Here is a 17877-nt window from a genome sequence, read left to right on the forward strand (position 1 = left end):
TAAACCAACACATGAACAAACCCTAGAAAAACAAAATCGAAAAAAAAACAAAAAAAAATGTCGCATTTTGGAAAAGCAGGACCTCCAGATATCACAGACACCTATTCACTTCTTGTACTTAACATCACTTTCCGTAAGTCCATTCAATTTTTATACTTTTTTAATTTTTATTTTAACTGTTATATATAAAAATCCCCCCCTAATATCTGCAAGTTTATATTTTTATATATTTTATTGTAATTTTTTTGGTAAATTTAGGTACTACTGCTGATGATCTGTTCCCACTTTTTGATAAGTATGGGAAAGTTGTTGATGTTTTCATTCCGAGAGACCGCAGGTACGATTCTCCGTAATTCGTTCGTTTGTCTATTATCGATCGAGCCGTCTATAAATTTGTATAAATTTTGATTTGTTAATTTCAGTATGTATGCATTTAGTTTAGTATATGAGGCGGATAAACTTGTTGTTAATATTTTCAACACATGGATTATTGAAAAGTTGGACTTAAAAGTTTCGGTAGGTCGGATTATTGAACTAAATTTAAAAAGATTTTTGAATAAAAAGATGGGAGTTAGAAATTCGTTAGTGTCGAGAACTTGTATCAAAAGTAATAGGAAAGTAGTTCTATTTTTGAATTTTTGGAAAGTTTCGGAAGGTCCGTTTCTCGTGTAAAATGTAAAAAGTATGAAACTTTTTCAGTTTTGATGATGCTGCAGGTCTTTAACACTAAAAATCTCTATTGTGTATGTATCAAATTTAAATTTATTGCTGTTGGTAACCTGGTATCAGTTCATTTTTTCATGATTTCCTAAAAAACAGTGCCATGTGTGTGGTTTACAATCTGTAAGAGGTCTCATTATACATACACTTTGAAACTGTGATACATTCAATAGTCTTTTTGGGACTTAATCACATAAAACTTTTAATTTGGGACAAGATTAATACATTTTATTGTAGAGTAATTTGTTGTGAAGTTTTATGTAGCTAATGGTTGGACTTAAACTTAATATTGTAAGAGTATTTAACTTGCTGTTTAAGTTCTTTGGCAACATTACAATGATTTTTGTGTGTAGCAAAATCATCGGGTTAAGAACTTGTATTGATCACAATGTGCTAAGAATCAAGTTATAGTTTTAAAGTTTATAAAAAACTCCAGGACATTTGTAAATGGAAGTCGTTGCGAATTCTTCATGCAGCACTTCTTAGTTTTATGAAAATCTTGAAAGTCCATTTAAATGTTTAGCTAAAATGAAGTGCATCTTCTTTTGATAAGGTAATTTCATAGTTGAAAGTTTTCTCTCGTTTATTTTCCTATATTTGCTAGAACAATAAAGTTGACTATATTTGAATGTTAATTTCTATTGCTTTTTATTAAATGATAACAATATTACAAGAAGTGTGTCTTGTGGTGGAATGGAAGTACTATTGTGTATGTACGTTTGGTTTGATTTGGATGTGTAATTTCGTTGTGATCTAAGGACTGGAGATTCTCGTGGCTTTGCCTTTGTTCGGTATAAGTATGCTGACGAGGCTCAAATGGCAGTGGAGAAGCTTGATGGTGAGTATTGTATGTTTAGCTTTTCTAATTTTGTTGCTTTATGGATTTTAGTGCACTGGTGTGTACTGCTTATGCTTTTGCCTATTATTTCAGGTAGAGTTGTTGACGGGAGAGAAATGATGGTTCAGTTTGCTAAATACGGGCCTAATGCTGAAAGAATGTGAGTCATGTTAAAACTTCAATCGTAGCCATATAAATAGACATAAAAGCTCTTGAATGTTTGTCTCATTCTCTTGAGTTCATTCGAGGCGGCAAATGCAACACATTTTGTGAAGTATAAACATATAGTTAACCGTAAAAGATTGGTTGAAGCTAAATGTTAATTACTTACAGGCAGACTAGTAACACTGCACACAATCAGCAATTCATTTACTGTGATTATAGTTTAATATGTTTGGTTACTGTGAGATTTTTTTTCTATATATTGTTTAGTATAAAGTACATAGAAATACTAAGCTACTTTGCAGTTCATTTATATTGTCAAAGTCATGAACTGCAAAGTGGTTTCGAAAATAAATCATATAATGTCGATTTTGGGAGTGTTTTTTCAAAGTATGCAGTCTACCTTTGCGATTTGCTTCATGTTATTTAAAGTAGCTTGCACAAAATAGGAGAAAAAAAGAGGGGGGGGGGGGGGGGACAGTACCTTAGGATCTAAGGGGTCACCCAACCCGCAAGGTTGTAAAACTTGTCTACTCGGCTGAGTAGTCGGCAAGAAGTTGCTAATAGGAGCCTTTCGCGGCGAATGAGCCGAACTCGGACTATAAAATCTGTCAACAAGTCAAAGTTGGGTCAGACTTAGGTCAAACTCGGCCAACCTTTTTTCCTAAAATGAAATTTTAATTAAAACCCTTTTAGGGTTGGGCCGTTCAATTCAGTAAACAGGAGTTTCTTTTCTAACGTGGACAAAATGATGATGAAGTGTAATTTTCCTAACTGTTATCTGCTCGAACTTTGAAGTGTTATGTTTATGTTTTTAAACAGCTAAGTTTTAACTTTAAAGTATTATGTTTATGTTTCTAAACATTTATGTTTAAGTTCGAAGTTTCTAGTGTCTAATTTTCTACCTGCTATTATTCTTTTTACTTGTTAAAATTCCAATCTGATACTCCCTGATTAGTCCCAGAGTAGCCAAGTATTCTTAACTCGGACCCCGGCCAAGGCGTGCTTTTATGATGCCACATCGGCCAATTATGGTATTGGTTGCTGGTTTACAAGTCTAGGTATTCCCTCCTTTGATCTAGCTTTTTGGAATGAGTTCTACACCTAGCTTATGTCTTGTTGGAAACGTATAATAGGATAGGTTCGTACCATGAGTCAGAGTTGCCAGTTCCCCGACCTTGCCAACTTGTAGGAAAGCTTTAATACTCAATCTGTTGCTTATTTTGATTTATCATGCACGGAAACTGCTCCAGTCATATTATCATCCTTTAAGGTCCATGGGTGATTACAGACTTACAGTGTAAAGCTTTTGTGTAAGATGTATGCATATGTTATGTATTTGATTGACTTGTCCTTTTAGAATTTGTTGAACCTTTAGGTGCTTCCATTGATCAAGATTAAGCTATGGAAATGACTCTCTATTGTATTTTTGTTCTTCTGCTTTCAGTCATAAGGGAAGGATACTTGAACCGGTAGAAAAGTTGAAGGGGAGTTCAAGAAGCCGAAGTCCCAGATCTAGGTAAGGCTGCTTTTGTGCAAACTTTCAGCTGTCTATACTCTATAGATGTCCTAAACTTTATTATATGCCACTCTGACTTATATAGCACTATCTGATTGAAGCTCTTCGGATTTTTGCATAATTATAAGAGTCTCTACAGCTCATATTTGTCTTTTAATGAAGTGATCAATAAGTCGGTAAATTGTATGTAATGCCATGTTCAATCAGTCAGATTTTCCCATACATATGTCAGCTCTTAATAGAAATAATAATATGCTATGTAATTGTATAATCAACCAGTCTGATACTCTAATTGATAGCAGGTGCATGTGGTATAGACTTTTATACTCCATATGCAATCCAAAAAGGAGACATTGAACTTATGTTGTAATTTGTACTATTTTTTTTTTTTTTTTGCTTTTGCTTGAATTACTCCCTAAAATCTTCACATGTAATATTTTTGTGTAACCTTCCAACTACCATTCTGCAAATGTAGTTCCAGGTATAGAGATGATTACAGGGATAGGGGTTATAGGAGAAGTCGCAGCAGAAGCAGGGATCGCTATGATCGTGAAAGGCATCGTGGAAGGGACAGGGGGCGCAATAGAAGTCGGAGTCGTAGTAGAAGTCCTGACCATCATAGGAGATACAGGAAAGACAGATATGATGATGAGAGGAGTCGAAGTAGGTCTCCTAAAAGGTATGAAAATCCTCTTTCACCATATATCTTTACCTAAATATGATAACACTTGGTATATGGGTGAAAAAATGATTAAAAATCTAGTTAGAGACAACGCTAAGTTGAAAGGTTGTAACCGAATATTTTAGAAAATTGGATGACTAGTAATGCCTGGTATGATTCTCATGTTTGCAACAATTTGAACATTGAATTTTAAAACTTGTCTATCATTTCCCAACTGAACTAGATTGCCGGGTGAGTTGGAGTTGCATACTCGGATATGTCCGAGTTTGACTATGAACTTCTGTTTGAACTTTTTTACGCTCTTTATCCCCCTTTTCGTATGTTTCTTTTTCTTGTTTCCATTCTCTGTTAAAAGTTTATTTTGTATTACCAAGTTGATGGTTTTTGCAATTTGCGTGTGGTTTGTATAGAAGCGCTTCTCCTGCTCGTCGTAGTGTCAGTCCTCAGAAGAGCCCATCTCCAAAAAGAACAGGTTCTAGGAGTACAAGCCCGGTAGGACACGATAAAGAACGGTCAACTACACCAAGAAGCGTTTCACCCCGTGGTAGAGCTGATTCCGGAAGCCCTTTGAAGCGTTCTGATTCTGAGGTGAGTTAGTTTTGTAAATAGTACAAGTGTGATTGATTTTTGGCAGATATGGCAATTTCAATCATTTATGTAAACAGGCTGGGTTAATTTGCTCTAACGGGCCAGTGGGTAAAGTTATAATAATTTGCTGAAAGGGTTGAAGTCACCCCCAAAATGTATGCGAGAACCCTCTTAAATTGTTCTATTTCTAAAAATAAATTAACGTTGTATTTATAACATTAATTATTTGTTTTCTAAAGAAAAGGCAATGCAAAAAGGTTTTTGGGTTGACTCAATGTGATCTGGCCTGTTTAGACTGTTACCCAACACATGCCTTTCATTTATAATTTATAATTTTATGCTTTGTTTAAATTAATGATTACTTTCATTATACAGGAATGAATGATGAACTAAGGTTTTAAAGGTTGATGATGCTGGGTTTATGATCATTTTAGATGAACTGTTGAACATGCTTCGTGCTGCATATTGTTAAGGTTAACTTATTTTAAACCTATTTTGCACTTTGGGTTATCTTGCTTTTGTTTATGCAGTCAACTGTTTTGAGGTCTGAAGTATTCCCTAGCATGTCTTATGGATATTAATATGGGATTTGAATTTTCTCTTATGTTGGATTATGTGATGCCCTGATGGTTGTATCTGAAAGTGTTGATGTTGCTGTTGGCGAGATTGTGTAATAATGGTTGATGCTGTTTATGAAGCTGTTGACTGTGGGGTTGGTGTCTTTTGTTACTTGTTGCAAACCATGTTGCAGTCATCCCATTAATGTGAGTGGTAAGAGAAACACATTTAATTGCTGAATTGGGCCTTAAAATTTTGTAACGTGATAGTTGAAATCAACATTAACTAATGGTAACCACGTAAAAGTAGACAACTTATTAATTAGCTGATGTTACAGTAATTGGTGATGTTGCTGTAGCTGCAATTTGATAGCCGAATCGTCATAGATAGGTTGTTGCTGATTGCTATCAAATCTGATTGATCAGTAGCTGAGTTGCAGCCGTACCAGTGGTCATTCTATTATTTTTACAGGGGTCAATTATCTAAGCTTGTATAGTTTGAAGGTAAATGTTTGACAATTTGAGATTTTGATTGTTGTTTTCTTAATTTACAAGCTTTTATCAATTGAATGATCTCTGCTTCTTGCTCTGATTCCGGGTGCTATTTTAGAGGTGGTTTCATCTTAAATGGCTCAATTTGGATTACGTTCTTCCCAAACGGAAATTTGGTGATGGATCTAATGGTTTAAGAGTCTTCTAAAGTCTATTTAAACGAAAATGTAATCCTAAGTTGGTGATGGACCATGTTTGTTCTCACGTCGGTCCACCCTGATGTGGCTTGTTTCAATCCGAGTTCAACAATTACCCGTTTTTATGCCAAACTTACAAGTGAAATTAATAATAATAATATATGATGAACACTAATACAATTGCATGTATTATGTTTTAGCTAAGTTCTCCATATTTTTTATGCATTCTAGGATATGTTAGCTTTTGTATTCTTGGTGTAGCAAAAGGGCTACAGATTTATACAATTAATATATCAAATGTGCGATTGGAACGGCGAATGTGTTTTCGAACGTGGTTTACATGACAGTAAGAATGTGAAATGCCTGACCCACAAAATTACACAAACAAATGTGGCACATAAAGTGGAACATTAATAGTTTCATCTTTCTCTAACAATAAGATCAATGTTCAATAACAGCTAACCCAACCTGGACACCATTGTGCCTATCTTTTAACTCTCAGCCACAATCAACTCTACAATTAAAATGTTGTTAGACAGCATGTTAAGATTTAGGACATGCCATATTCGTGCACTCTTGTTTTCCGCACCTGGTTCGACATCTGCAATAGTATAAATGAGTTTGAATTATATTGCAAATTCTGTGAGTATATATATATACTGGAAATTTAGAATTATCATCATGATATAATTATACTATTTACAATCCGTCATCTGTGTATTAATTACCCCACACAAATTTTAAGACTCGAAATGATTTATAATGAACTAGTCATACACCCGCACAATGCTGCGGCGCGGGGTGGTGGTGGTGTCGACGATGACGACATATGGTGGCGGTGACGGGCGGTGAGGGTGGCAATGATGATGAATGTAAAGGTAATTCATGTTAACAAAGGTACGTAGTTATTTTAAGAATTGAGAGATTTATGTTGTAATTATTTCATTAGGGGTATTATAGGTATATTAGGTGGGGATGTTTAAGTTAATTAATAAATGAGAGTAATACTTTAGGTAGTTCGATTCTTTATTTCAGATTTTTAGGAGTGAGTTTCTAAGGTATTATAGATTATAGATATAATCGAAGTTCGAACTATATATTCAAAGATCTTACTCTATAATTAAGAGTACTTTTTTTTTAATCAATTACTTAAATGAAGCTGAATTAGACTATTCACATCTAACAAAATTTAATATTAATTACATAAAAGTCCTTAAAATGTACATTTACACCATTTTTCTAATTATTTCATAATCCCCATCTAATTAAAACTTCACAATTATAACTTTTTATTTCGTATTATCACAATTTTTGATATTATATCTATTTATTTTTCTTTTAAAAAATAAACAAGTAAATAAATGATAAATTAATTAGTTATGTTTACGAAATATTACTTTCAAGGATTGATCATATATAAAATATTTTCTACCATGTAGGTATCAAGTAGAGGCATTTTACCAGCATCATAACTCTTACGAGGTAGAATGATAGGGATCCAATATTGTCGTTTCGGGGATAACATGCCCTCCTTTACCCGCTTTTATATTTCTTTTAATTTCAAATCACAACTAACCAACTAACAACCAACTAACAGTCGTTATAAATCTTAGTTTACTATATTTTAAGTTTTAAATATGGTTTAAAGATGTCCCGTGTAGTAACACGCGACATAATCTAGTATTAAACCTAGCGTAAACCCAGCTTCGTCATATATAGATCAATAAATCATTGAATAGAGATTTATTTTTTTTAAATCTGCTAATTAATTATTGGATTGATGTCTAATAAAGTCTCAAATTTTGTGTGAACGTGATAATGGAAGAATTGAAGGAGGTCGAACAAACAAATTAACCTGCGTCTAACTAGGTTGCAACCACCGTAGAGTTCAACACAATGCCTACACACTGGACACGTGTCTTATATAATTTAACATTGATGATATTACTAGTCTTATATAATTTAAAATTCATAATAATCATTATATTAATATTTTAGTATTTATATTGGTATTTATAATTAAAGTCCTAATTTACACTTTTTGTTTAAGGTGGTCGATGGTTATCCAATTGTGGTACCGGGGATAGGGTTCCCCCCATTACCCTTTTTTTATGTGTCATTTTTTTAGAATGTAAACATTCACTCATTTGATGAAAAAATTATATACTTGTGATATTTTTATGAAATATCTATAATAAATAATAAAAGAGAAATTCTTAATTCACAGTTGGAGTAGTTTGAACCCTTTGATAAATTAAATTTTAATTAGATTCATTAGATCAAAATGATGATATCATATACCCTTTTTTAAACTTTTTTAAATTAAATTTGAATTTAATAATATCAAGTATGGTCATTAATTATGAAAAGTAACTCCTACAGTTTATAATTATGAAAGTAATTACTTTAATGATATAATAATAGAAAATAACTATAACATCTTGAACTTTTATTTAACGGTTGACTTGAGTCGTTAAGTCAACACCTCATGTCCGTTAAGTCTCTAGGATATTTAATGCTTATGTGTGATTTATGTGCTATATGTGTAAGGTGTTTAATGTTTTAATGATGTTTGTTTTAATATGTTAAGATGGTCTAGACGTGCTTGATTTGTATTCCCGTTGACTTAATTAAGCATTAGATGTGAAGTTTTAAAGCCGAGGGACCCAAGTGTCATGTTTTAAAAGTTGCTACAATAGATTTTAGGTCATGTATGTGACCTAATACTCCCCATATATAATCAGCTTTTACTCTTAATTAACCCTCTCTCAAGAACCCTAGTGCCTCTCCCCTCATTCTATTCGATTTCAAGGGTTTTTGGTGGTGAATCCTCATAAAATTCGATCCTATCATCTTCCCTACAGGTAAAACATGATTCCTTGTTTGATTGATGATTCGTTTCATTAGGTTTTGTCCATTGACAACTGGTCATAGGGTTCGAGGTTGATTCGATTGAGTTTTGTTAGTGATAAATCATGTTTTCGGTGATTAAATATCACCATAATGTTTGAAATAAAGCATGAATCAATTGATGTTTTCACAGCACTAAAAAGGTTTGAAATAGGTCAATTTTATGTTTACTGGTCGTTCATGGGGTGGATTGGTTTGAAATTTCTTGCCCGACTAGTAGTAGGTTTGCCAGACCAGCAGTAGGTGCGGTGCACCCTTTCGAGTGGTGCGACGCACCCTTTTGAGTGGTGCGGCGCACTATGAAGTGCCAAGGTGAAGTGCGGTAATTTGGTGCGACACACCTAGTGGTGGTCTTTGAGGGTGTGGCACACCTAGTGTATTTTATGCTTATTTGTCATTCGATGCTTAGTTCATTCGTGCTTCGTTATAGGTTTGCCGAGAGTACGTTACAAGCACGGTAAAGTGGAATATAAGCTACTGTGAGCTGTTCTAAGCTAAGTTAACTTATTTTGTCACGCCAGGGAACACAATAAAAGTGAGATTTAATAATTAATCATTTTGACGAAAATGTAGATATCTCATACATATGTAGGGGTATGGGAACCACGTGAGGGACAATATGGGTTTTTTAAGAGGTTACCTTTACTATGCTTATTATGTGGGACAAGAACGGGATTTTAAATGATGTATGAACTCATAGCAAGTAGTATTCCCTTTCTTGACTATTGTTATAATGATGTTATGTATGAATGTTGAATATGTGATGATTGTGATGCTTGATATGGTGAATGCTTTGTAGCAAGATGTAACCCTTATCATCATAATGAAATGTAATGATTGCTTGCATACGTGTTGATTATGTCGATGATTGATTGATTGCTAGGTAGTATCATGTCCATGCTGATTTCGTCGTTGATGATGTCGTTTGTTGTCGAATGGCCAATCACATTTAGTTCACTAGACTTAAGTAGGAATAATATGTGACGATGCACGATAGTGCCTTAATAGCAAATGATGTTAATGACGAATTAATGATATGCGGTGAGATAGTCTTAATGTCGAATTAATGATATGTCTAATGAGATATTGCTAATGACGATATAATGATATGAGATGCAATAGAGATTAACTTTTCGTTGTCGATTTGAGTTGACATGTGTTGATATGTGACAATATCTGTCGTTATGTGATGATGTGTGATAACATTAAATCTCCTAGAGACTTAACGAACATGTAATGTTGACTTAACGACTCAAGTCAACCGTTAATTAAAAAGTCCGAGATGTTACAGAAAAAAGGGTTTCTAATTGGAAATAGTGGGCTCTATTATAATTGAAAGGAGTCTCTTGTTTAAAAGGACCCGATCATTGAAGCGAACCCTATTATCTATAAACCCTTATAAAGGGTATTGGGATTAAGTTTTAAGCACTTTTTTTTATTCCCATAATACTCTCCTTAATTACATTGTATTTTACACCTCCTCCTCTAAATGTCGAAATTACCCCTATCAAAATTTAAACCCACAAAAAAAGAAACCTATATCAAAAAAAAAAAAAAACATATCACTTTTTCTATCTGATCTCCATATCGCAACCCTTGCCATCAATTCATCACCATCAACAACTAAATCACAACCCATCTCTATCTCGCCGGATTTATCGCCCCCAACCACCACCACTGGATTCCTCACCATCAACAATAGTTTTTTCTAATATTGACAGCTGCTTTCTAGCCGCCGCAACGCGCGGGCACTAGGCTAGTCAACTCAAATAGGACTCCCCTGTATAGGCATGGTTGTTAAGCAGGTTCTAATATACATTTTAACCGGGTCATATAAAGGTTAGCGTGTAGTATTAATCGGACGGGTATTAAGACTAGTAATGATATATATATACACACACACACATATATATGGTATGGTTAACGTGAGAACCAAAAATAGAGTGAAAACTGTGTGAACAACTATTTTGCCTCCAACTTTCCTCTTTTTGGTGTGGTTTTTAATTTATTAAAATCATTAAAAAAATTTTGTTTCATTTTATTTTACATAAAAAATTATATGGGTTATGTGTTGAAAACTATGGATACGGTACATATGTTTCCTTTATCCGATCTAAAGGGGTCGTCACCGGACGCATATGAGAATGCTATTGATTTGATGAGCGGCGATCCAAGAGATGGTGGTGGTTGGATATTGTACGGGCGTACGTAGCCGTTTAGGGCAAATGATTAGAGATGGTTTTAGTGGCTCTCGCGTTTTCACCCTTGTTTTGCTTCTCCCTTGATCATTTCACTATATATATATATATATATACTATATTATAAAAGAAATAATCCCTTGTTGAAAGTTACATTGAAAGAATTGTCCAAAATGCTCTTAACGATTAAGTTACATTATCAGTCCTTTATATTCTTAAATATATCCATTAACCTTTCAAATCAGTTATTTTCATATCAATTATAATACTACTCGACGCTGTTTCTACCACCAACAGTTGTCCCCACCAAAACACTGTCACCTCCATGACACCTCCCCCCCCCTCCTTTTCGTATTGACTGGTACCATGCTAGTGTATATATATAAATTATATAATACATAGTATAACTGATCTAGAAATAAGAAAAAAACGATATAAAGATGATGACGACTATATAACCATTTGATTTGTATTTTCGTCAATGTTCGGACAATGTAACATCTTCTTGCAATCTTCTTTTCCGCACTTGTAGCAAAACGTGGTTCCACATCTGCAAAGACGACGTAAATTAGTTTGAATTCTATTGCAATTCTATGATCAATATAATTAAAAATTTAGAATTATCATCCTGTGGCAAGGCAATAAACTGTATTAAAAGGCAAATTGTAGTAAAAGTTTTTTTTTTTTTTTTTTTTTGATGCATTTAGATGTCAAGTAGCTGAATAACAACCAATAATCAATAAATGGATTAATATATGAGAGAACCTAAGATTTTGAGGTTTTTGGTTCAAATATCAATGTGAACAAAAGGTTCTCAACAATCAAGATAGGAGTTTTCTCAAAGATGGGATTCCAATATAATTAGAGTTGAGTATATTAAAAGACAGCGACAGCTCTATCCATACTTGTCGTGCCAAGAACAGGTAGCTAGCTAAATTACATATCTAACGTTTAGCAAGGTGAATATGACCCATACAAAACGTCGACACTAGCAATAAAAGATGAAATTCAGAATATGTTCACCCCATCTCTCTCCTTAATAAAAGAAGGTTCCTTAAACTAATGACTTCTAAAAATCTGCCAAGTGGCAACATGGCCCTTTCATTAGAATAGGTTCCGTCTTATAACGTCAAATAAAAAATTAAAAATTAAAAAAAATAAGAATTAAAGGTAAAGGTATATGAATATGAATAGAACAGATGCATCAACACTATCAACAATCAAGAAGAAACAATCGATCAAAATCAAAATCAAAGAGAAACATCAACTTTTCATCTTAATTGAAGTGTCAATATTTATTATCTTTCACTATCGTTTCAACTTTTGTATATACCCTCACTCTAAAAACCTAAAATCATCAAAATAGGAAGAACAATTTTCATTTTCTATATAATCTTACTACAAATCTTGATCCATCAAAAAGGAAGAACAATTAAAAATTAGATGCATCAGGCTAATTTTAAAGTGTTCTTTTGGCTTGAATATTCAAATTCACAATGTTCTTTAAAAGTCAGATGGATGAACTTCGGCCTTGCATATGGTAAAAATAATTCAGGTATCTTTAAACTTTATTTTAGGGTTTTCATTTGCAATATTCCGATTCGGCCTTTTGTTAATGGTTTTATTATACATAAATTACTTCCCATTTTCTTTGTTATTGTTACTCATGATTTATTTAAAACACGGTTCTAAAGATATACACAAATCTCTCTAAAACACGCTTTTAAAAGTAGTTTCTAAAATTCTGTTATGAACAAAATGACAATGAATTTGATAAAAAAAAATCTTTGTGAAACATATGAAGATTTAATTTCCTACTTTTTTAGTGAAACAATATATATTTGTGTATATCTTCAGAACCGATTTTTACATGTATATATAGTGCCCCAAAATCCCTTGATCAGTGTCAAATCAATTACGCCTTTTCTCTTACTGTCTTTTATAATCCTCTATCAACCACACTTTAAGTAATTGATATGGCTGCTGAAAACCTTTCCCTTGTCAGCGAAATTAATGGGTAAACTGACGGTTGGAAGATCAAAGTTATGGTAATGAGGCTCTGGAAGCAGACATTCAGCAACAATCTCAATGTTATTTCAAGTATTGACATGGTCTTGGTTGACGCCTGACGGGCAGGTAAATAGTTATGTTGTTATATAACAAGTTTGTATATTGTTAGTCATTATGTCCAGTGTTTGTTCCACTTCCTTGATGATAATTGTTAGATATGTGATATATAACAAGTTTGTATATCATTAGTCATTATGCTTGCACCAAATGCTCTAAAAAGGTTGAGCGTCTTTACCAACTGGTGGATGAGAATACCGATGATGAGGGTGTTGCTCGCTTTGAATGTGGTGTGATAATTGATGTCTACCCCAAGTATGCATATACTCCTATAATACATTTAGTTAAAATGCACCTATCCCATAGTTTGTTAAAAATTGATGGTAATCTATTAAATTTCAGGATAAAGTTGCAAGTGCGTGTGCAAGATGCAACCGGTTCCATCTTTTTAGTGGTTTTTGAAAGAGACGTGACAGGTTTTGTGCACAAACCAGCATCCCAGTTGATTAGCCAGGCCAACAATGTACGCATCGTATAACCTTTCTACATTAAAATTCATAATAACGTTGATCATTTTATAGTGATACAACCCGCTTTTATTTCAATGTCTAGGGCGACCATTTTGAGTTGTTCCCACCTAAGTTTAACATGTTTGTTGGTAAGCAATTTGCTTTTAAAATCAAGGTGTCAAGTTACAACATAGACAACAACTATTATGTTTATACTGTGAACAAGTTATCTGACGAGGAGGGTATTATTGAGTCTATCCTTATAAGGGCACATGATGATGAGGTATTAACGATAAATATCCCCAATTTATTTTAAAAAAGTTTCTTTGCTAAGTTTCGCTTATAGTAAGACTTTTATTTTTGCCGAACTGTCTTAGGAATCCCCATCTGATGTTGATCCACGTGCTATTTCCCAACTGCCATTACTTCCTGCCCTGTCTGCAAAGGTATATTCAACTCGAGTTCCACATTTAATGTTGGTTTTTATATTCAAAAGCATATATATTTAAACAGTTGCTGAACGAGTAACTTGGTTTTATCGCCTCATAGGATGCTGTTTCCGGTACTGATGAAACTTCCACGCCTGTGGAAGCTATGAAAAGCACAACGTCAAGTCCAGGGTCAAAGAAAGTGGTAAATGATGATGAACTGGTCGTCACAGGCTCAACTTCAAAGGGGCGTCCAGATGTTCGCAAAATGAAGGTTCCGAAGCTAGAGAAGTTTTAAAAACTTCCCATCACCATAGCTGCCAAGTTTCAGTTTTAATTTCCTGTCCTTTCTTGAACTTCATGACATTTTTGTCGTTTCCTTAGCCTTTTGGTTGTTTGGCTGTTTTTGAACAATTTTCAAGTTTGCCGGTTTTCCTGGCGAAGACTATTGTTTTCTTTACAATGATTGAATAAATGTTGTGGTTTTTATGATTAGTTATGTGTTGCTTCATATTATTTACTTAGCCGTGATATTATTTCTAGTATGTAATGGCTTAAGTTGTTGCCCTTCATATTTCCGAATTCACCCGGAAATGGACACATGAGGCTTAGCTCTTATTTCAAAGTCTATTTGGATTAGAAATTGCTGGAAATTACAGCCACAATGAAGAAGACGAAAAAGAAGTTTTTTCAAACCTCTGATATTCTCCATACTTTCCATTAGGTAGCATCATGTAGTCAACGATCTCTTATGTTAATATTAACCTTTTTTCCCCTTAAGCTATATGGTTTTAACAAGTTTGGTCCTATTGCTGTGACCATGCCCAATTCCAAACTCTTCCCCTGCAACAACGGCTACTACATACCGTGCTGTTGTGCATCATGAAGTCAGTTATACTACCCTGATTGTAAAGGTTACTAGATTAGATTAACGAATTGAGTTTAAAGAGTATTAATTTAGTTATTTTGCAACGATATAAGTTTACAATAAATTCTGTAAATTTTAAATTTTTATATGAAGTTTTTATATCATAATTAAGGTTATTTCTACTTGAACTCTAAGTCTAACTACTAACTGCGTTTATAAACTGAAGCTCATGAACAAATACCCGATCTTTGCAAGACGAAACGAAAACATCATGTGACACTCAGCACATATAGAAATCAAAAACCAATGTAATGTTTCTATGCATAATAACTCATCATCAGTTTCTATTAATTTGATGTATTCTTTTAATGCATAATGGGCCAGTCACAATGGGATGGATATTGTTGCTGGTCGAATTCTTATTCTTGGGGTTGTCTGTTGGAAATAAGAATGAAGGCATATGTGACCTTCGTAGCATTATGGCTCAACATATTGTTCATGAGAAGCCTGCGGATTTCATCAATGGGCATATATATCCTAACTTACCTATCAAGTAGACATCTTATGATCGGTCAAATTATCAAGATAATGAATACATACAATAAAGGCAAGCTGTACCTAACTCTTCCAACAATGAGTGTATGCAACAACTCAATACTATCGAAAAATGTAAGATATTATTGTTACTATAAGTATACTATAAGTACCTGATATATACCTATTAATAGTTAGGGGTTTGCTAAATATAACCCTTAGGGCTGTGTTTAAGGTGCATAAATTATTTGTACATTAACAATGAAAATCAGGGGGCAGACTTTTAATATGGAAGGTATAAGTTTTTTTATACACGTTAAATACAACCTTTAGGGTTGTATTTAGCATTTCCCTAATAGTTAAATAATAAATTACACCTATTAATAGTTAAATATTAAATTACTTCTCATTAGAATTAATCAAATGTGAATAAGACTTGACTTAATTTAGGTAACAACTAATAGGCATTTAATAATCCTGGTAGCAATCCAATTCCAATTTTTCATTTAATTTAGGATGGATCATCTAATGTTGATCTCCAAGTGTTGAATGAACTGTCATTATTTATTGGGCTTAACAAAGAGGTAGAACTTATTACATGTCAAACTTTTATTATTTAACCTTATACTTGAACACGATAACTATTATACGTATATTAAATGATTTCTAATTTTAAATATAAATAGGATGCTGTGTTCATGACCACTGAAACGACCAATACTGCCTCAAGTTCAGGTTCTAAGAAAGTGGTTGAACATGATGATGTAGATGATGCTCAAAAAATTAAAGTTCCGAAGCTACAGTCTTAATTCTCATAACACAGCTCCTACTTGAAGTTCCCATTTTGATGTTTCATGTTTACTTTAAATGTTTTGCCTTTTACATTGTTTGGTAATATATCGCTTAGTTACTCTTTTACTTTATTGATTTCATAGAACTTAGAGTCGCGCAAAACAATGTATTCTTCATTATAGGTGATTTAGTTAAATATTGTGGTTAATTGGATAAATGCACTTACAAGTATTCCAATATATAAAATTCTTATGTATTTTGCTATTCATACTCGGGTATCACCCGGGTTGATTAGCTAGTTAATTATAAAATATACGGGATCTAGAACTTGCTATTAAAAATCGAATTTGATCTCCACCTAAAGGACTTGAAGTGTGAACTAGATTCTTCCCTTCATATCAATTCGAACCAATTGAAAAACAGGGTGTTCATATGATTTTTGGGAAAACATATATATATATATATATATATATAGGAGAGAGAAAGTGAAAGAAAAGAATATTATCGATGAATTGTTTGATTATTAATGAATATACATATAGGCAGATAGTCATCGCCATATTTGATGTCTAGCTGATATTTTTATAAGCAGTGCCGTCTCATAGATTTTAAAGGCCTTGCACTGCATTATTTATAAGGACCTTTATCCATTCATTTACGTATTTTTTCATTTTATAGATTAAAAAAATACCTTTTATAATTAGCAATTCTAAACAGAAACACAATATCACATTGTAATCGTTGGGTATTATGATATGAATATTTAGTACTAGCAAAAGAAAAATGAACTTTTGTCCCCTTAAACAAAACCAGGCCTTCTTCATTTGAACATGTTGAACACCCTCAAATCCGGTCCTGTTTATAAGTGAGGTAACGATATTATATATATTTCGAAAACTTTTTGAAAACAAATTTCTTTAAATTAATAGTCAAAAACCTATATATGTTACTTCAAATAATAATTAAGAAATTCGAATAAAAAGGTTTCGTTTTTATATATTTTTTCCCAAGATGATTATTAAGCCTCCCGGCGGTACGTTGTATATAGATCAACAAGAAGTTATCAAATAGAGTAATTTAACTTAATTGAATCATAATTAGTCATCCTTATATATAGGATATATATGGAAGTCTAAGTAGTTAAGTCCGAGTGCGCGCATGTATGCAATTATTGCATGTGTGTGCGTAATTAAATTAAGTAATTAACAAACCTGCATCTAACTTGGTTGCAACCATTGATGCGCTCAACGCATTGCCTACACCCTGGACACCTTTGCCATTCATTCAATTTCGAAACATGATCAAAAGCGACTTCGTTTTGAGCTTCTTCAGCCTTCAAGCAAATAGTACGTCCTTCATGAGGCCATGGAACCTTGCAACGGAAACAATAAGGCTTTTTGCAACACGGACAAACACATCTTGTCAGATCGCCACCGCACTCGTTCAAAATCAACTCACCGCACTCAATGTTTGGGCAATAAGCCCTATCAACTCTTAACACAGATGATTCACATAACACGTCGCACCATTTTTCAAACACTTGTGATGCGATTTTGGGACGACATGATAAGGGTTTAAGATAGCGTTTGCAGGTTATAGCAGGACATTTGATGCGTGACACGTTTGCCTCGAGTTTCACTTGTATGTATTTGATCATACAATCTGTGCAAAAAGGATGACGCCGGCGGCATCGTTTGTTGTTGTTGTTGAATTTGAAGTTGAGGAGGATGTCTGGTTCCATGCAAATCTCGCAAGTGAATGTTTGATCTCGATCAATGCGATTGAAGCAATTAGTAAGGGGTATTGTATTCCCCAT

The 17877-nt window shown here is 33.5% G+C and overlaps 2 protein-coding genes and 1 long non-coding RNA gene across 4 annotated transcripts; 2 read left to right on the forward strand and 1 right to left on the reverse strand.

Annotated features, from left to right (window-relative positions):
- On the forward strand, window positions 1–5944 carry LOC122579213 (serine/arginine-rich splicing factor SC35-like). Of its 2 annotated transcripts, none has more exons than XM_043751329.1 (10): window positions 1–133; window positions 259–337; window positions 1479–1558; window positions 1652–1718; window positions 3168–3239; window positions 3715–3918; window positions 4332–4509; window positions 4885–5280; window positions 5405–5570; window positions 5677–5944. In XM_043751329.1, exons 1-8 carry the CDS (start codon window positions 58–60, stop codon window positions 4888–4890), a joined length of 762 nt encoding a protein of 253 aa, XP_043607264.1. In that variant the 5' UTR covers window positions 1–57; the 3' UTR covers window positions 4891–5280; window positions 5405–5570; window positions 5677–5944. The 2 variants fall into 2 exon arrangements, with proteins under 2 accessions (XP_043607264.1, XP_043607265.1); XM_043751330.1 differs by having other exon boundaries at window positions 4885–5273.
- A 5369-nt stretch (window positions 5945–11313) lies between these two features.
- Window positions 11314–17877, reverse strand: LOC122610527 (putative E3 ubiquitin-protein ligase ARI4). Its single transcript, XM_043783508.1, has 2 exons — window positions 17273–17877; window positions 11314–11413 (listed from the first exon to the last, which is right to left on the reverse strand). Exons 1-2 carry the CDS (start codon window positions 17875–17877, stop codon window positions 11314–11316), a joined length of 705 nt encoding a protein of 234 aa, XP_043639443.1.
- On the forward strand, window positions 12369–13191 carry LOC122609791. The gene is made up of 3 exons (XR_006325394.1): window positions 12369–12418; window positions 12869–12999; window positions 13123–13191. It is a non-coding gene; the product is annotated as an uncharacterized LOC122609791 (long non-coding RNA).

Source organism: Erigeron canadensis, chromosome 8, assembly GCF_010389155.1.
Source record: "Erigeron canadensis isolate Cc75 chromosome 8, C_canadensis_v1, whole genome shotgun sequence".
In the NCBI taxonomy this organism is placed as follows: domain Eukaryota; kingdom Viridiplantae; phylum Streptophyta; class Magnoliopsida; order Asterales; family Asteraceae; genus Erigeron; species Erigeron canadensis.